The following is a 21,849-nucleotide window of genomic DNA, read 5'->3' as shown; positions in this document are numbered from 1 at the left end:
TCATTCTCTTTTGTTTGCTACCCCACTTGGATATATTTGAAGAAAACCGAGTATATTGCTTTTTTAACGGAGGATCGACACACAGTGGAGTATTTATACCAAATTTCCGAACAAAAGTCAGAAAACTCAACTCTTTTGTTTTGTATTGAATGTTGTTTTTTGATGAAGTTAGATAACCACTCCATCACAAACAGGTCACTTGAATTACCATAACCTCGCCCCCCGACAGTTTTGTAAGCCGCAATCTACCTGTTTTAACGGATGCATGTTATTATTGTTGTTGCTCTCGTTTTACCGTAATTTACGTTTACTGTGTTTGTTTGTGCAATTAAGAAAGGATTTTTTTTAATATCTTTTTGTTTATGTGCCTCTTTTTGCCCGGTAAAATTTTATGTTACGGAGCAAAGTTTAAGTATTCGGTAACATGGTTATGAAAAAAAACCTTGCGCCTTTTCTTTAAAGACTAAGATAAGAATAGAGATTAAGAAAGTTTAAATTAAGTGAAAAGTAAAAAAAAAAAGGAGCAAGCAGTTTTCCAGTGAAAATTTGTAACTTAAAATTCCAAAATAAGATAAGCAAGCAATGAAATAATTGGGTTTGAAGACGAATATGACTTAAAATTTTTTGTTTTTGTTTGCAAATTCAAAGGTTCTTTTGCAATTAAATTGTCTTTTGAATCAATTTTGAGCATAAATCCCTTAATTATTTTTTGTCTGGAAATTTGGTATAAATCCAAACTGCACGATGCGTTACATCTGAATCAATTAAACTGTCAAAAAGAAAGCAGAACCTATTTAGCCTTCCAAAAGAAAAGGCAAAAAAGAAAAAATTGAAAAGCAAATATAGAAATGAACACTCTTATCAAATATGTGCTTGAATTGGAAAGAAAAATAAGAGAAGTTCGAAGGACAAAAGTAAAGAAAATGATTTTTGTATTTTTACAAACAGTAATAATAAACAGATGGTATTGAGAGTTTGGAAGTAGTTCAAATTCTAATAAAAGATAACATTTATCATTATTTGAATGGTATATATATTCTATAAAACTTACATGAACTGTTGTTTTATATAAAAAATAAAAGCATTTGGGATTAAAGTATGGATCAATTTTAATCTATAGATAAAATCAACTCTATAGGGGTTTATATTTCGTTGGTGTTTAAAAATACAAAAATATATCTCAATGCACGGAATACTAGAAGTAAATATCTATTGGCAGTTCCTCTCATAACAGTACTAACAATGAAATTTTTTCCATTTAAAGGATATACGAGCGCTAGGGCAATTTTGGATCAAAGGCTTTTTACCCCGACTATACAATGGCGAGGGTTATGTGTTTGAGCTATATGTATGTATGTTCATCTGTTCGCACCTAGCTTCTAAACTACTGATCATAATTTGATGAATAAGGTATCGTTAAAAGCGTCTATTATTTAGGTTAATATAATACAATTAAAAATGTTGGGGCTGTAATATCAAAAAAAATGTTTAGCTAAAAGAAAATTAACTGACCTTTTTCTGTTGCTGCGGTGGTAGTGGTCAAATGATGTGGCTGTAGAGGTAATTCCGACGAAGTAATGCACGTTGCTTGACCTAATTTAGTAGTAGCACGAAGTTTTCTACTCGCTGCTTGGTGTACTACGGCGGCAGTATTTACGTGATGATTTCGTGCACCACTTGCCCCACTTGGCACCAATCCACTACTGTGTGTACCTGGTGTTCCACGTCCTACACGTGTCTGTAACAAACAAAACAAAAAACATTAAGAATAATATTAAAATAGAAAAAACGTTCTTGTCATACAAAAAAAACTAATGATGAGAAAATCCCTTTCAGCGGACTTTTTTTGCAAAGCATAATAATTTTCTTCCAATGCTAGTATGAGACACCTTTTTTTATCGATAAGAAATGCATTTTTATCGTATAATCACGCTTTGACTTAAAACTATTCAAAGTGTATACGTATTTTTATATTGGACTGCAAGGACTGGGCCTCTCAAAGACGAATTTATTTTTTCAAAATTCTCCTTGGAGTTAATTTTTTCGTTAAATATAATCCTCTTTCTTTAAGGCCTGCACTTACACTGCATAATTTTTCCATGAAAGGAAAATTTTTTTCACCTTGAATGGGAAAAGTAAGAAGATTCACAAAGCCTGCTTTTGTAAGATGACTATCGGTTCTAAAGATAAAATTCCTTACTCAGCACATACATTTATCTATTAAAAGAGCACGCTTAGAATCTTACTTAACCATTTTATCAAGATTCTCCACTCGTGAATAAGATTAATAAAATAAAATCCCCAAATACTTTTTGTCAGAAAAGTTATAGAAGATTTTCTTCTTAGAACGTATACCATTGATTCCCTGCTACGAAAAACTCGAAAATTAATTATCCAAATGTAATTGAATTTAGCAGCTTAAGTTAGAATTTATTCAATCAAAAGGACCTCGCACAAATTATATGTAATATGCATTTCGGTCAAACTTTTTCAAATTTTGGGGAATGATAGTTTAAGTCATTCTGAATAAAAGTTCCCATGGACAAAAGTCATCAAACGACAGGATTTCAAGTTATCGCTAAATTAAAATTGGAAAATGTACTCATTTATATAAAAAAAAATATTGTAATTTAATTGTCAAAAATCATGCTTCTTCTTTGACTTTCGTAACATATTCTTCAAAAAAACAATAATTAAAAACACACGTATGCATGTTGTTATACACATCTGTATATGTATTTGTCTATACACACACAGGCAATTAGGCATATATTATACGTTTAAGTATTAAGTACATTTTCCAACTTTATTTTTAGCTATAACATGAAATCCTGTCATTTTCATGACTTGTGACCATGAGAACTTTTCTTTAGAATGACTTAAACTATCATTCCCCAAAATTTGAAAAAGTTTGACCGAAATGCAGATTACATCTAATTTGTGTGAGGTTCTTTAAAATGGGGAAGGGGCAAATATCCTCATAGTTTTCTACCATCACAATAATATTGAGAATTTAATAAATATTTAGATATTTCCTTAAATATAACATTTTATTAAACTAACAACCTTCACGGTCTTCTATTAACAATTATTAATTTTGTCGATTAAACATAACTCAAATTGAAAAGTTATTGAAGCTACAATAATTTTTGATGGGTATAAACCAAAATTAATATTATATTTGATATAAACAATAATCTAAAACTCGTTCGTCTATTCCCAGAAAAATATAACCTCATATGATATAATAACTAAAATTCATGACAGAATAACATTTATTAATACCAAATATACAAAGTAAATAACTCAAGTGATTTTGTATAATGATAAGAAATTTATTTATTGGTACCAAATAACCACACACACCAACTAAAAACCTCCCTCTAAAAATATGAAATAGTTTCGTAAAACTTTGTACATAGAAAATGATAATATTGTTTATTAAATATGAATCAGAAATTCACCCTTAATCGACTTTGAATTAAACTATAGAAAAGAGAACAGAATAAATAGGTTTCATTTAAGGGTTCCATTTCAAAATCAATCGTTCTGTTTGTTGGTAAAAATTAAAAGTTATATTTAACTAAACTACATATTTCTTCGATAAAAAAATACTCGTTTCTTCCAATTTAATTGGAAAGTTGTTTCGGTCATGATTTCGGACAAAGATTTTGAGTCAACATTACATTCAAAAGATGTAAACACAGGATTTTGACTGTTTCTGCTAATCAAAAGTGTGAAAGTCGGTATCTAAAATAGACCACAAAAATATTGGCAAAAAATCAGGCTCTGTGTTTTTACTTGGCCATCGGTAGACTTTATTTGAATGGGCATGTTGACTTAATTTTTTGTTATCACTTCAGATGAAGAATTGTCACTGTACGGGCAGAAAAGTGTAATTGGTTTTTGAAAATCGTTAGAAGTACGCAAAATATAAACGTTTAAATTTCCTAATTAAACAAAGAGGATAGTATTGGTTAGTGACGTCATTATCCGATATCACCATAGAGAATAGAGATACAATTAAGTATACATAAAACTTTGTTTTGCTAAAAGGAGATGGACAATAATCTTTGAATGCTTATAACTTCTTCGTTTTTTAATAATCAATTTTACTATCACTTTTAAATTTTATCATGGTATCAAGTCTAGTTTTACATTTTTATGCGTATTGGCGGATTTCATACTATATCAAATTCCATATTTTCAATTAGGAAAAACGGGTAAATTTCGGAATATTGCTTTATTTCCTTACAAGTTCACGATCTTTTGTTCAACTTTTTTTTCTTATAGTTTTGAAATTTGATATTGAAGTATCATTTTTTCTAATAATCTTTCTTTTTTAATCGAAAAATTAAGTTTGTCGTTGAGCTAAGTTATCACTGTTTAACTATTCTTCATAGTTTCATTTTTAAGAGTGAACAATTTTAAAATACAGGGATAATTATGAACATATCTGTTCGTTATAAAAGAATAACTATGGAGCCTCTGACTCACAAGCCCAGCTCACACTTATTTACAACGTAACATAGAAAACAGATGGATAGATCAACTTATATGATTCTACCTATGTTCTACATTAGTAGAACACAGACTCAGTAATTACATTTTCAGTTTATTGTGTAGTCCAAAAAGTTTGTTAGTGTTATTATCATGTTTCAGTTATTCAGAGAATTTAATTATTAAAGTTGAAATATAAAATATTATGTTCCTTTCATTACAAATCAAATCATCCGATACCTGCTTCTGTTTATCCATCATAATTTTTGAAATTCGAGGAATGAGAAGCACTGAAAATATTATTTTTTATACAAAAATAAAGTAAAATACGAAATAAAAAGTATTAGAGTTTAACTTCACTGTACATAAAACGAATAAGACACTGTACATTAAAACTAGACTTGATACCATGACAAAATTACAAAGGGAAATTAAAATTGATTAAAAAACGAAAATTATAAGCAATCAAAGATTGCATTCAAAAGTTGCCCATCTTCTTTTAGCAAAACAAAGTTCTATATGTATATCTTTCTCTATTGTATATCTTTCGTCATTAGTGGATATCTTTCTCTTTGTTTAATTAAGAATTTTATACGTTCATATCTTGCACACTGGTTAAGATTATTAAAAACCAACTTCACTTTTCCATTCGTCAAGTGAAAATTCTTCATCTGAAGCCATAAAAAATTTTAGTCCGATCTCCTATTCCTGTTGTGAATGTCTATTAGCTCATATATTTTTCCCGGAAATAAACACGTAAAATCCTTAACGTACATATTAAATTAACAAATGTAATTCAAAACAGTTTAGGTTATGTTAAAACTCCTTTTTATGAACATTCCACGTTACAATTAATTAAAAATTCCCTACAGATAAAAAACAAAAACATAAAATGTAATAAAACAGAAGAAGACTAAAAATAAAAAATAAAGGAAAGCATATACATAAAAATCCCAAAGCGATGAATAAGGAAATACCATGGATTAAAGATATAGTTGGACAACAACTGTTCCTGTGTGCTTGAAGAACACACGCCGGACATTGTGATTGTGTCTACAATCCCGTACCCGTCTCTTTTAGTGTTATTCGTATTATAGTATTATACGACAATGTAAGACTGTAAGTATTACGAGTCACGAAATATCAACATCCCTGAGAGAATTGTTCAATGAGGTTAAAGTGACGTTAAGATGAATCTTCACTTATATTGTAGTATTGGTATGTAGCGAGAGATGTTAGGAACATTTATTTGTGAATCGTGCGATGATCTTATCAATGATGGTATTTAGCCGCAGAAACGAAACACTAAAAATGGTCAAAGTACGAAAAATTTGAACAGAAAGTTGGTTTTAAATGCGGTTTTCGGCATTCGATTCTTTTGAACGTCAGGAAATTTTGTTACCTAAATTTATTTATGAATATAAAAAATAAGTAAATATACTAAATTAACAATTCTTGTTACACGGGGGATTTTGAAGTCACTGAACACGAATATCGCATCAGAAATGATCTCCAAGATACCTGATGATTTTGTGCCTATATTCGTGATCAGCGACCCCAAAAAAAAAAACCCCCGGATTCAAGTTTTGAATCCTTTTCATCAGTATTAACCGAATTGTGAATTAAGTATATTTATGGTTAATGTAAAATGCAAATTGCATATTTTTAATTTCTTATAAATAAATTTAGGTCACAAAATTTCCTGACTCTAACGAATCGAATGCCGAAAATCGCAATCAAATCCGACTTACTGTTCAAATCTTTCGAACTTCATTGTTTCGTTTCTGCGACTAATTACATTAAAAACTTCAAACTAAGCTTCGTCTACTCTTTCCCACTTAAATCAAAAAATAAATATCATTCCTACGTTCTTTTCTCGTTCGAAACAAGGTTATATAATACTAATAAAATTGTTAAAATATCTCTTTAATATCCACCAAGTCTATCCACCCGCTGTTTAGTTTATTTTCACAACGAAAACATTGTTTCAATGTGAATATAATATATATTTCTTCATACATATTCGAAATATTCAACTCTTCTGGATAAAACATTGTATCGAATAATAGAAAATTTTATATGTTGTCTGATATTAAAATACTCAACATACTTTGTTCGTTAGCTATTGAATAATTTGATGTTATCCATTTAAAATACCAGAGCGGTTTTTAACAAGATTGAATTGATTTGCTTTCGTATATGCAGCAATTCATTATTTTTCTAACAAAATGCAAAATGCAACAACCATCAAAAAAAAATCCTCGATAAGATCGTTTTTTTGAAGAACTTAAATATGATTTTGCATATTCGGGAAATTAACCCTTTCGTCGCCATCTTGGATAATGACTTTTTTTACGTTTTGGCCTATATCTTGCGTTCTATTCATTCAAATTAGTATATATTGAGCTAACTGAGCTTCACTGCGCTGACCAATTTCAATTTTTAAACCATATCTTTTAAATTCCTTGCTTCTTTTCCCATTTCTACTTCCAAAATGTCAGCTTTTGAAATTAAAGACGCTAAACAAATTTCGTTTTTCCTCAATTATTTGAAAACCTTGTCTTTTATTAAAAACATATGAAGACTTTTGAAGTTTAAACAAAAACAAAAAATTCCGGCTTAATAATTTTATATCTACCATTTTAAAATATTTTTATAAAACTATAAATTAACAAATGCATTTGTAAAGTTAATATATCTGCGCATCGAAAGATACATTAACTTCAAAATTAAAGAACCAAAGACGTCAAAGAGACAGAGAAACGCACTTGGTACTACAAATTGTTAGTAGAACAATTTAAGGTATTCTAAAGATCATATCACTTTTAAGGGGTCAGGCGACACTTTGGATGTTTGGACCTAATAGTGAGTGTATTAGACTTATTAGATGATGTCATAATAAGGAAGAAGAAGAAACCATGACTCACCTTCCTTCTGTATCACAACTTACAGTTTTAAATGACTTTATTATTTCAGACAGCCATTCTGTTAGTTGAAAAACGTTGCAATACACATAACTAATACTGTTTTCAGAAAAACTCATACTTCATGAAGTAGTTAGTGTCTGCGGATCCCAAATTTCGTTTTCAACAACCTAGAACCTCCAAAGGATTTATAGGCCTTACCTATACAACGAGAACCATGTTTCCAAACAGGCTCAGTAAATGCATTATCTACTCATCAGGTACCATTATTGCTTACACTACTATCCTGTTTCCTAGGCTTAACTAGCCCATAGACAAATTTTGTAGCAACATGCACCAATTCAATTTACAAGATACTAAAAGGTTCAACTATCTGTTTTATGGAATGTATTTAGTTTTCTATGAATTAAACAAAGCAGATTAATTATATGCAAGGTCGAATAATGTTAGGCTAAATCATACAGAGAAAAATTTTATGGACAACATGTAAATGTTGTAAAAAATACTACTACCTTTTTCTCAATTCCAGGTTGTTTATTTGATTTCCTTCTTTTAAAACAGAAATGACTGGAGATGGAGAATAACATGGATTACTTTTAATCCCGAAAAAACACAATCCTACGGGACTTTATTAAAATTTTAAAATGTTTATAAAATTGGGAATAAATGGAAAATAAATAATCATCGTTCTAAATTGCTAAAAGATTCTAAAGATTTTTGAGTTGAATTCCACTTACAATTGTTTATATATTCGAAGCCCGTTTCTTGTAAAAGTCGGTTAATTAAAACAAAACAGCCTTAAATGGTTGTTTTCTATTTTCCAACATCAAGCAAACATTGATCTTTACCAGGTCAACTTAGATTTTAAAAAGTTTATATTTTTTTCGACATAGAATGAATAAATGTTGAAATACACTTACAATGAAATCCTGCTTAAAAAAATAGTTATTTTATACCTGACTACTAAATGTAGCACATCGAAATTTAATATACTTGCAGCTTATAAATATTCCATGTTACATAATTTATAGAATAGCACACAAGAAAGTATTAGACGTGTAATATATATGTGTTTATAACAATATATAAAAGCAGGAAACTTTATTATAATCTCAAAAAAAAAAGCAATAAAAAAGTTGATAATATATATTAAGTTTAAAACTTTTAATATTTTCCATTATTTGATAGTTTTTATTAAAGAGACATATTATATGTTTTGTTTATATATTTATATACATAAAACTTTGTGAATGTTATTTATTGATTGTAAAACATTAAACAAACTTTATATAAAGTTGACATACAATGAATATTGGGATATGGTTAGTCTGAATTATACGTAATATTAGTGGAAAGACACACAAGGAAGGCGATATTTTACAACTGATAATAATAATGTGTTCACCTTCAAATACTAGGTAGGTATTGTGTTTGTTACAGATATATTTATAGTATTTATTTTTACTATTATACATTTCTTTTATTACTTTTATAAAAATTTATGCTATTAATATATATTTTTTTCAATCATTCAATCGTACGCAATGGCTTGTGAATAACACGATAGGAAAATTATAGTATAATATTTTTATATATGAAATATAGTATAGTAAATTTAGTCGTAATTTTGCAAGGCTTCGAAATATTGATGCTACAAACCTTTATGCAAGTGTTCATACGATCACCTAGTTAAGCTATTCAAAAACGAAGAGATATCGAGTTGAAATTTTTATAGCGTGCTCTAGAAGTAAAAAGTGAGTATGAGTTCGCAAACAAGCAAAATAGGTCAATTGGATCAACTTTTAAAATGTTCAAGATACAACCAATGTTTTACTATTTAGAATGCAAGTGTAAAAAAGAAGTCAGAGCAGGCAACGCAAAGCCAGGAGGTAAATGAGTTAGCTGCTGCTGAAGTTTTTGAAAACAACTTTATTATTCGGAAGACGAGTAAGAATTTCGGTATATGTCACTTCTATTTAACAGATACATTAAGAAAAAGAACAATAATGAAAGTCCAAAAGTATTTTGGCTATGTCAAAATTAGACAAGTATGTACAGCAAAATGTTGAACACTGTAGAAGAAGAATCTAAAATGTCCTTCCTTAAGTATGCCGAAATAGCTGGGAAATTAGTGAGCTGGACATGCTTTGAATGCGCTCGCGATCTAATCGATCAAAAATTCTTCAACTTCCGAATCTCACGGCTAACATTATTCTGAGCCTGTGAAAAAAATAGACCAAATCTGCTGACAAGTTCATAATATTGATTCTTTACTACCTACTTCAAGGCTTAAGCGAATGATTATTGTTTTTTCTAAGCGTAAATAGCTGAGTTTACAGTGAAATTAAAACTGATATTAAAATTGAGGACTTCCTATTCCTAAACTACGTCTCAATTTAGTCAGTTTTGTTTCCAGTCTTACTTTGTCCAACTTAATGCTTTTCTCGATCGTTTGCTAATTAAGAATAAAATTTTTACGCCCTCTATAAAATGCAACATAAACTTTTATGACGCAAAATTTATGACAATCGTCAATGACTTGGTTGGTTTTAAGTTTTTATGCTTATTTATGAGGATATTAATTTATACTATTTAATATTCTACTAAATATATTTTATTAGTTTTCATTTATAGGATATTTAATAACTTTTAATAAAAGTAGTATATGTTTGTTTCACTGTATGTGCCTGTACTTTCGAAGAAAATTCGGCATCGGAATCACCCATCCCCGCATACTTTTGTCGAAAAGTAATGAATTTGCCCCAATAAGACTTCACAGCTCCTATGTCGTGACAATTTTTTTTACTTTCTGATAGAGGCTACTTATTTTTCCCGTGTGATCCTTAAGGACTCTTTCAATTAATATAATTTTAGTACAAAACAAAAACTCCAGCTTTTAGTGTGTTATTAAACACGCGTAATAATAATCCCTTCGAAAAACTAAAAAAAAAGAATCTTATGAGGAATTATTTCGCTTATTACATGGTCCAGAAATCGATGGCTTATCGTAGGTAAGTATTTTGATAATATTCATAAAAAAACTCCAAAAGTTTTCCTCGAAATGTGATTTTACAGCGGTTCCCACGATTCTGAAAAAACTATTTGACCTAACGACTTAAATATTCTTGCAACTTGTTGAAAATAACTAAAACGATTTTAGTCAACTAAATATACAGGTCCAAGAAATGTAGGCTTAAAAATTCATACCACAGGTCTAACAGAGTGAAATTTCTTATTTAATTGAAAACTGTTGTTATAACTAAAGTAGATACTTTTAACTACAGTTTCCAACTAATTAAACATGTTTCCATCATATATCCAAGAAACTCCGAATTAAATACATAATTATGATTATGAAAACACATACAAACTTTAAGGAAAACAATTATTTGAAATAATAATAATTTACATTAGAGTAAAACATAATAATAAAGCAAGGTATTTTGATTTGGAAGGTGGTTTGTTGTGTATATATGAGACCGCCTCACCGCCTCGCCTTGGTTCGTTTCGTCTCTATAAGTAAAGAAGATTATATATTAAAACATTATACCGACGTCTGTGTTGTTATTATTGTTAATAGACTTGAATTTAAAGCGTCTGTGTATGTATTTGTTTCTGCTTTGAAAATGTACATTTATATGTTGGAGCTAGTGAATTTCGTCCTCATTTAATTTACCCCAGGGATATTATTGCGGTTTCATATATACACAAACATACATTATTTATGTATGGAGGTACCAACTACCATGTTACATATCATAGGTAGTATATACCTTTTGTAGTATGCTACAGTTATTATTGTACAGTTATATATAGTATAAAAGTTTGGAATTCACAAATATCGATCAACTATCAACAATTTTGAAGTCTTTAAGGATGTATGAGCATGGTAGTGGGGGCACAAATTTAAAAATAGATATTTTCAATTTTGATGATTAATTTATATTATTACTTGACGATATAAGACGAAAAGTAAGAATAAAATTTTTCGATATCTGGCTTAATTTTCAAAATATCGAAAATTGAAAATTTTGTTTAATTATTTAGTTTTCGATATTTCGAAAACCAAGACACATATCGAAAAATTTTATTCTTATTTTTCGTCTACATTCATGAAGTTATAACAAAATTCATCATCAAAGTTGAAAATAAGATAAAAATAATTTCAACCCTTAATCTACCCTGCTCTTACATCCCTTATATGGACGGTGACACTTAGTTTTTTTCTTTTCCGATTCATTGCTAATATGTTTACTTTCTATTAAAAAGTTTTTTTTAAATTTGTTTTCATTCATTCCAAATGAAAATTATCAAAAACTTCCAAAATATGTCGTTTTTTGAGATTCCTCCATAAGAGCCAATGTATTTTATATCGATTTTTAATGACTTTTTTCTTAAAAATTTGCACGGATACCTAAGCTGAAATTTTAACCACATATTCTTTGAGTAAAAGACTACCTACAAACAAATTTTGAGCCTTTAAATCAAACATTGTTGTCATGCTCATACATCCTTAAATACGGCAGTAGCTAACAATTACACATCTTTTATAAAGAGGAATACAACAAATATTTCACCTTTTAGTTTCTTGAGTAACAAATAAAAAAACATATTCTACAAAATACCAAAATTTATCGTATCTTATTCGCAAAGCAAATGTTAACACCCGTTTCTTTAGAATAAAGTTTCACTTAAAATTTGTAAATTTTATGAGCAGAAAATAATGGCTTTCAATAGTAAATATATGCAGGCTCAATCTATAAATATATGAAGGTCTTTTTTAAGTTGACAATGTTGGGTCAACAGGCGGACATGTTACGCAAACATTAAACTTGATCTTCTTTTTCAAGCTCTATGATAAGCTATATTCCATACCCGGTGATAGACAGATTTTTAAGAAAATTGTTATTGTTTAAAAGAGTAACAATTTTCATTTGAAACATTTTTCTGTAAACTGTACAGTTTAGACAAAAACGGAATGAAAAGTTTTATCCAAAATTAGTTTTTTCGTATGTCTCTCTTCGAAAAAAATTTCCTAAAAAAAAAGAAACGCAAAATAAGCCATACTATGTAGCTTCTTATTGGGTATTTTTGCTGTCAATTACTGTCTAAGCTATTCAGTTTACAAATAATAATTAGCTTTTTATAAAGAACCACTTTTTTAATTTAAAGGGTTCGTCTAATGTTTGTGAAGCATTTTCCTCGATTAAACTTTTCGAGGTTCACGCATATGTCTAGTTAAAAAGAAGACATCCTGTATATTGTGAAATTATGAACTAATTGTTTTTAAATCGAATTTAAGAAAATCATTTTTAAAACAAAGTCATTGATTTGTATGCTTCTGCAAAGTAAGTTGGCATGATTTATACGAAAAACTTTTCCGTAATTCAATTAGCATTAGTCAATCTTTTTTTCTTGCACCATTAGACCATTTTACAGCATTTCCACTACTTTTTGTAACTCATTCTGAGCATTAAATCGACTTGTCAATCATAAGTCTTATGTGAAAGGATTAAAATGCCCAAATAGAATAGAGCAGGACCTATAACACTATTCTTTTGCACTTTTAACACTTCTTTAACACTTCACTTGCACATGAGCCAATAAAAAAAAATTGAGGTTAAACCTTGTGACAATTAGGGTGATGAAACCTTGTGACAATTAGGGTGAATGATGTTATTTGTACTTGAAAACATTTAAAAATAAACGACTTAAGAGCAAAATGAAGTGCAAATTTTACATTTCTGATCTTTGATACGTTTATCTCAAATATTTGCACCACACATTCATCATTATACAATAATTATTCTGTTCAATGCGTATCTTTTTAATTAAAACAGATTATCATAAATAATATTTTCGTTGGTATAACTGTACAACCGTACATGATGCATAAAGGTAGGCGCATATATGTATGTATGCATGTAATTAATACTCTTCAATGCAACTATAATAATCATTTTAAATTAATTCTGTGTAAATTATTAAACATCATAGAGAGAATATAGTTACAGGTTACAGGAGAGTAAGGAGTGTGGTCGATCTATAGGTAGCTGCTAGTTCCAACAACATAATATCATATATTATTCTGTACCGTCAATCAATATACCTACACAACTTTGAATTAGATATCGATACGATAACATGTAATAGGTACGTTGTACTTCAAACACTCCATGTAATATTATGATTATCCACTGAAATACAAATTATTATTAAAGTTATTATATTTGAAGGAATTATTACAAATACAGGATGTTATCTTTCTCTCTTCTTCACAGATGAAAACGATTTAAATATACAGGAAATAATATAGTGTTTTAAGGCTGTTGTCTCCGTACAATATTGTACAAATTTTGTATACTACATCATATAGCAATAGACAGACATGCTTAGTGCACATACATATTCAAATATAGTATTAATTTTATTCTACTGAACATATATCAGGTATTCTGTATGATAAATAATAATAATAAACATCTGTATTCTGTATATAATAGACGTCTCTACCACTACCAAATATAGTTGTTTCTGTTTCACAATAAATTTAAATAACTTTGAATAATTATATCTCAAGAATGAAGCGTACAATAATTTTGGTTGTTTTTTACTCAGAACAAATATATGAATGCTCAGTTCTAGAATTAAAAACTTGTTAAAAACACAACCTTGCCTATGCTCTCCATGTTAATTAGCGGAAATTTAATTGAATTTATCTCGAGTTAGAGATGGTCAATCGGCTTCAAATTGTTATGGTACTATTAACAGGTACTATTTATTAGAAAAAGCTTTTTATATGAAGGTCACTCACTAACTCAATACGAATTCATAACTACACACCGACGGTATATCGCTGGATGGACAGTTTGGTCTATTGTAGCTTCTCCGCTTCATAGGTAGTCCCCCAGAAGCCCCGCAGCTTTAATAAACTAAGACCACTAATGCAAACAAGAAAAGATCCGATCCAACCATAAAGCGAAGCCATCTTTTTAATTTTGAAAAAATCTAAATACGATATGTAATATTACAACCGGGAAAGACACCGAGCGAGTAAAGGCGTTATCGGCTTTAACCCTGTGACTTCTTAGACGAGAGTCGGATCAATCATAATTAATTGGGCGGTAAGTTGATTACACTGCCGTCGCGTGGATAAAAACGAAGTAACCGATTCTGCCCACATCATAAAAATTTAATCGTAAGCATTCGGATGTAGTTTAAATAAATAAAGAAGTGGATGGCCTCTGTTTTAGACGATTATGTCTGAGGAACGGCGGTTAAATATATGCAATATTCCAAAAGTTTAATATTCCACAACAACCTTCACAGACATCAAATGTTTAAATACTAGTACCTTCAATCATAAATTAATAATTAACATCTTTGAGGGTTATCTCGATTTCACATTCAAATTTGATTTTAATATACATAATTGAAATATTTGAAACAATATAATTTAGCAAATTACCTGCCACTCTAATTTAAAACGATTATTAATCATGTTCAATCATTCAATGACTAATATTAATTTTATCGATAACGGTTGTGTCAAAGCTACTGTAATTATTAAAACAAACATTACATAAGCCCGAGTTATAAACATGTAATGAACGAACACGCCTACTGAAAATGCTGTGAACTAGAAATAGTTTTTGGCAATATTCAATGCCAAACAAGATAAGAGTCATGTATTTTTCCAATGTTACCAATAATTTGTTTATATTCAATGATGATGTATAATAAGGGATGTATTGTCCACACTTCCCACTTCCTCTTTTCATGCACTTTGTTAGGAATATTTATTAAGCATGGGGACATATTACTATTCAGACTGAACAAAAGACCCATCAAATAATAGTAGCACTCCGGAAGTTTATGGTAGTTAAGTCTTTTCTCCGGGAGTTCAAGGAGTGCGTGGAAGCTTTGGATGTCAGGTTTTTTTGTCATTGCAAATTTCATGTTACAAAAATTGGTTTTTTAATTTTATCGGGCAAGTTATACATCAAAAGAGTAAATTCGCAACAAAATCTTTTGAAAGGATATGTTTAAAAATTGTTAGGATACCTTTAAAGACCTGTCCAACGATATCTTAATGAATAACTGAAATTTACCTATTTAGATACAGATTTCTTTTGACATGAAATGTCTAATATTAATTTTTTTTCACAAAAATCCGCGATCACTTTATCCCTGATTATTACTTAGTTTCCCTGGTTTGCTAGAATGTAAGTACTCTAAATGTATCCAGTAGCGGATTTAGACTTGATGCCGCCCTTTCGGCCGCTATTTATTTAGTTTTCGAAAGTAGTTTCTAAATTTTTTTCATTTTCCTAGGCACGAGCCTCACGAGCCTAAGCCTAAATCCAGCACTGAATGTATCCTAAATATAATAAAGTTTTAAACAATTCTATTTTAAACCCACCGCGGCGGCCTTTTAAAAAGTAACGTCCAAAAAAACTAAGAGACGTTAACGTAATAAACATTTTGGATGCATGTTCGAGATCCATATAATTGTTTTTCTACGAAGGACACACCTAAAATATATTAAACATCATAAGGTATTCACATCGGTAACATAATAATTTTTTTCTAACATTCATGATTCGACCTAATAAAATATTTATATTAATAGAAAATTCAATAACGTTTGAAGTGGCGAAAATGAAACATTTTCTATTTAATATTGGAATACTATTTTTGCTACAATTGTATACCTAAATATATCGACCCTGAACTTTTGATGTAAATTAAATCATTAAATAAATAAATGTCAGACAGACAATTCAACTATCATTAATAAGGAAGGATATTTAGGTTTGAATTATTAAAACGGTCATCTAAACTCGATTAAAAATGACTTCTTTGAATAGTCATAATAATTTCCTAATCATAATAAAGAGTCAATTCATTACTTGAAATTACTTACTTTTTAAACAACAATAATAAAACCTGTTAATGTATTAAAATAAATAAATAAATAAACACAACACAAAAATGGACACAATATTATAATTTATTAACAAAAAAAAAAAAAACACTAACAAAAAAAATAAAAACACAACAGAAATATTAAAAAGTTATTGTAGATAAACAACCATTGAAATGGCTATCAAAACGTATCGATAATATACATTTAATGCTATTTTATTTGTCACAATTCACTGATGCATAAATAAATTAAACTCTCTTCATGCCGTGTCGTTGATGATGAGTTCAAAAACGTTTTTTATTTAATTTTTTTTTATTTTGTCAAACAACACTTCAATAAGATAATGACACCGGTCTGATTGAATTAAGAACTTCTTTTTTTTTACATAACAGATAAATTATTACATTTTATAAAATGAATTTTAGTTACAAGAGTGAGTAAGTAAGCAAGAAACAACAGCAGACCGTCATTAGATGAATGCCGCACCGGAGGATTGTCGAAGTTAGCCGATTGAGCGAGTTTGCACGACGACACAATATTATGTGTATTGTATAATAATGTGTGTTTGTGTATATACGGTGGCTGACTGGGGAGGCTTGCAGAGTATAATATTGAAGACGGGGTGCGCCACACTGACGGCCGGCGCGGCTGCTGGTCGACTAGGGCTGCCAAGAGTGCGAATACAATCAAAACACGATGCCTCAACCGTTACACATATAATACCTACATAGTAACAGTTTATTACGAAAATAGTTACAATGTATATCAAGTTAAGAAGATCAAATAAATAATACCCTCTACATTACTTGAGCACCGAATTGTGAAATGATTCAATAAAAACAAAATTACTTTTATTTTATCAATGATGGTTCTTCAATTTTGATATTTAATGTGTATATTAGGTCAAACTTGTGCAGTGTATTAAAGTTTTTAAAGTTTTTGTGCTGATTCAAATTTCCGCTAAGGTATTGATTTTATTGGATATCAGCTTGTTATCGTGATGTGAATTTCTGTAGATGGAGATCAATAGTTTCTATAATAACGAAGCATAGGTGATGACGTAAGGTGATTTTCTTAATTGGTAGTAATTAACTACAGAAACTAACATGATGTTACCTAAGCGGAAGTCAACTCTAGTAGCTCAGTTGGTTAAGGCGAAACCAATTCCGTTCGCGATATGTTTAAGGTAGCGGGTGCGATTCCCGCCATCACAATAAAAATTAATTTAATTAAGAGACTTGATGGGCTGGTGTAGTGAGTGTATGGTATATGCATGAAGGAGGTGCATTCAGCCTCTGAAAATAATTGAGGAGCTGATAAATGAAATAATCAGTGGAAAAGGTGGTAAAACACGTTTATGGTAGGAAGCAAATGAAGGAACAAGGAAGCAAATGAAACAAACAATCACGTAAAAATCAAGATAAATAAAAGCTAGAAATAACTTTTCGGAAATCAAAAGTTTTAGGATTCGAGAACACGAAACGTAGAATTTCTAAACGTGCAAGAGCTTTAAAATAAATAAATAAAAAAAAAAACATAATAATGGTTATGTAATTGTAATTCGTTCATTTTTTTCGAAGTAACCTAAACACAAAATGTAATAACGATGTAAAAAATATTTGCATATTTTTGTTATAAATAAAATTAAAAAAAAGACTTATCTATCTATACACATAAAAATGTTATGTTCGTTTGTGTACTGCTTATGGACAAGTTCTACATCGATTGAGCTCCAACTTTTACACGATATACAACAAGCTTCAAGGATGGTTTTTATCTATATTTAACCCTCAGCAGGAGGCAGAGTGGGGGATGGAAATGAGGATACAATTTTTTAAATGGAAAACCCATGTAAATAATCTTATAGACAAATACAGATCAACGTTTGCCTAAATGTCGTGTTATTGTAATTATTATTCTCACAAGCAGCATGTTAGGAATGTTAGGAATTAGAATACTTTATCGTTGTATGAAAAGTTTGAAACAATGATTATAAAGATATATATGTAAAGTTCGAACTGACAGAAATTGGCAAATCATTGAAGATAGAAACTTGAAAGATGTTTTTACAAAATCATAGATCGTGGAATTATTATTTGATATAGAACTTACTAATAGTTACGGTTCAATAAAATATCGACTAAATTTTTTCTTTTCTGTCATGGTCACGCATGTTCTTCCTATTCATGAACGCATGTTCTTCCTATTCATGAACGCATGTTCTTCCTATAAAATTGGTGGGGTATCAAAAAAAAGAGCATGACGTGTACATTACAAATCTGTTATCCCGACACAAGGAGATATGAGAGGAAGGGTGAAAGTGGGGATTGAATAATCGAATATTTTCAAATATACCTAAGTCTAGTACCAAATAAAAGGTCATGCATGATGTGTACATTAAAATACTGTTACATGAAAATCAGTTTTCCGTTTAAAAGTTGTAAACTTTTTTATCGGAGGTATACCAAATTTCATAAAATTTACTAGATACTTCTCATCTATTTCCATGCACCCATAATGTCCCACAACGAAGTGTGACAGGGTACAGCTAGTTACATATAGAAATGTGCACATTCATATATATAGACTAGATACCAAGAATGTTGTTAAGAGATAAGAAGAAAAAAGATGTATTATATATATTATATGTATTCTAGGAAAATAATATGGCAATATGGCACAACGAAGCCCTTGGGAAAGATCACTAGGACAACAGGGAGTCGCGCGCATACATTCACCACACACGTATACATATACATATAATATATTATGTTGTATACGAGAAGAGGGATAAAAACAACAACTGTATATATTCCTAACCACCGATAACTCCTCATACTCCAACTCCATTTTCTCATCTAATGTATTTTCGTTTGCGTGCGTTCGTTGTTTTCTTTTTTTTCCGATACCTAGAATTTCATGTCCATACTTACACTAATAATTGAAGTATGAACAATTTTCTGTGCATGTTGTTGCACATAACATAAATAGTGCCAACAAAATATAAAGTTTTCAAATAGAAATACAGTGAGACTTGACCTGAGTGTCTTTCTGTATTAATAAAATTGATGCTTGCTTTTGAATTCTTACTTATCTTGAAACAATCCTATTCGGAAGCTAGCCGGATAAGTGGCCGAACGAGTAGAAAGCGTAATCGCCTTTAACCGTTTGATTACTAAACTGGGAGGTTATGAGCTCGAATCCAGGCAGCGGCAGTCTGATCAATTATAATTAATAGGGCGGTAAATCGATCACACTTTCGTCGCTTGGATAAGAACGAAGTAACCGACGTCATCCACATCATAAAAATTCAATTGTTTGTCTTCGGATGTAGTTTAAATAAATAAAAATTAAAAAATAATGATGTTGATGGCCTGTGCCTCAGAAACGAAGGTTCAACCCCATTATTATTATTACACACCAGCTTTCTCCTTGAAAAAAATCTGGGCAAAATGTGATAAAACAAATTCCCTGGCTTAGCTTTAAAAACAAAATCTTCTATTGAACGAAACGTTCTTGAAAGATTCAAATGCGTTGCTTAACACCTGAAAAATGATATAAAAAATATAGACAGGCCAGAAGGCTTCTCACTAGCATTGCTATCTATCATTGGATCTGTAATAACCTGTAGCAACTGTGGAAAATGTAGTCGATGCTTAAGGAAAATACGATTGATTATAAAAATTAGAAAAAATAGTCCAGCGGCTGGCATTCGTACTAATTACAGGATCAAGAACCCATATAACGAGGACGTGAAACTCTTGAAAACAATTGAAATTGGTTTCAATCACTCTCCATTGATTGGAAACAAAAGACAAAAAATTGAAAACAAAAGACAAATATAATGCACAGCACAAAGCCGAGGGCTAGACCTGACCCAAATAGGCACTTTTTTCCTGTTTCCCTCTCCACTCGAGTTTCACGTCCTTGTTATATGAGTTCGTGTACAGGATACCTGGTGACAACATGATTATACACCTATTGCCTATTAACCTGTGTAACAGAAACTCAATATGGTTATGCTCATAAACTTCTAACATTAAAGGAAAAGTGGGCTTAAAATCTACTACTATGTAAGCTCATATGCAAGGTTATGTTTCCGATTGTTAGGTCACTGCTACTTCCGAATAATAAAAAGTCACAAGTGAAGCGAAAAACACACCTTTGCAAGGCAAATCTGTTATCAAAACGATCTGCCTTCGAAGGGATTATAAGTATTTATTTAATTTACGATTACGAAACAGTCACATCCTTTCAAATCCAAGATGTAATCAGACCTGGCATAGATTTGAAAAATATCGATTTAGAGATGTGCAAAACTTATCGTTAACTTTCTTACACTAAATCTTCGAAAATTGATTAAACAGAATACTATATCTCAGAGTGATACACATCGAAATTTCATCGAATTAGATATTTCATAACATATTCTTCGAGACTCTAAAATAAATGACTACAATTAATTAATAATAATAAAAAACAGTAAAGATGATAACACTGTTCATTATTTATTCATGAAAAAAGGACGATAAAATTTTTTATAAATCATCTCGTTTATCTTTATGGTACAAAAAAAGAAGAACAAAAATAAATATATGTTTGAATAAATGGTTGTATTATGGGTGTTTAAAGTGTCATGAAAATTGGTTTGGGTCACGCTTTCAGCTATTACTTTTTTATAGCTATCTCATAAAGCAAGTCGGTTTTTAGACACAGATTTTTAGAAGATATGCACATAGAATATAACGGGATGTTCTTTAACTTGTCTACAGCAAACTCGAAAAATTTCTATGTGTAAAATTTCATGTTTACTTATTGAAAATTTCTCTGTAGTTGGAATTACTCCTATTCAGACTAAGCGCATGAAAAGTTATCAAATCAATGAATATTTTATCCGCAATGTCTTACTTTGCATTATAGAGTCTATCCTTTTTGCCATAGTGATACGGAGTAAGTCGTTGATTAACAAACTTTACAGTTAAGTAACGAGCAATTAAATATGAAAAAATATTATTCACAGATATCTTAACTTTCATTCGGATCCGTTGCGTTAATTAAATCTGTTCATTTCTTGCTCTTTTGAAGCATAAATTTTGTCAATAAAAGATTTAGCATGTTTTATCGTAGGAAAATTTCGTAAAATTTCCTTTAAGGAATATATTTACTAAGAACTCATGTTCTTTGAAATTCCCTGTCGTAAAATTTCTTTTAAGGAATATATTTGCAAAGAATATGAGACGAGGCTGCAAAATCAGCTAATATTTTTACCTACACTGATCTCTCAACCTCAATGGTGAATTTGACACAAACGCATGAGTTGTTTGTATGAAAGCAATATACTGTCTAACAAATTTCAAACATTGTTGGTTTGAAATGCAGCATAGTTAAAAAAAAATTTTTTTTTTGTTAGTTCTACCACTTATAAATATTGTAAAACACTGATGTTTAGAGGTTTTGTAGGTATAAAAAGGTTTATACCTGCTAATAGTTTTATTT

General features: G+C 30.0%; 1 protein-coding gene across 1 annotated transcript in view; it reads right to left on the bottom strand.

The window, feature by feature from the left end:
• Positions 1–21,849, bottom strand: part of LOC123298266 (probable JmjC domain-containing histone demethylation protein 2C) — a 551,586-nt gene that overhangs the window by 400,241 nt on the left and 129,496 nt on the right. Inside the window, exon 7 of the mRNA XM_044880227.1 lies at positions 1,513–1,738. Within this exon, the coding sequence (XP_044736162.1) occupies positions 1,513–1,738 (226 nt within the window). The remainder of the gene's footprint in view (positions 1–1,512; positions 1,739–21,849) is intronic.

This window comes from Chrysoperla carnea, chromosome 4, assembly GCF_905475395.1.
Source record: "Chrysoperla carnea chromosome 4, inChrCarn1.1, whole genome shotgun sequence".
In the NCBI taxonomy this organism is placed as follows: domain Eukaryota; kingdom Metazoa; phylum Arthropoda; class Insecta; order Neuroptera; family Chrysopidae; genus Chrysoperla; species Chrysoperla carnea.
Note: the sequence above shows the minus strand (reverse complement) of the source record. Positions and strands in the feature narration are given on the sequence as shown.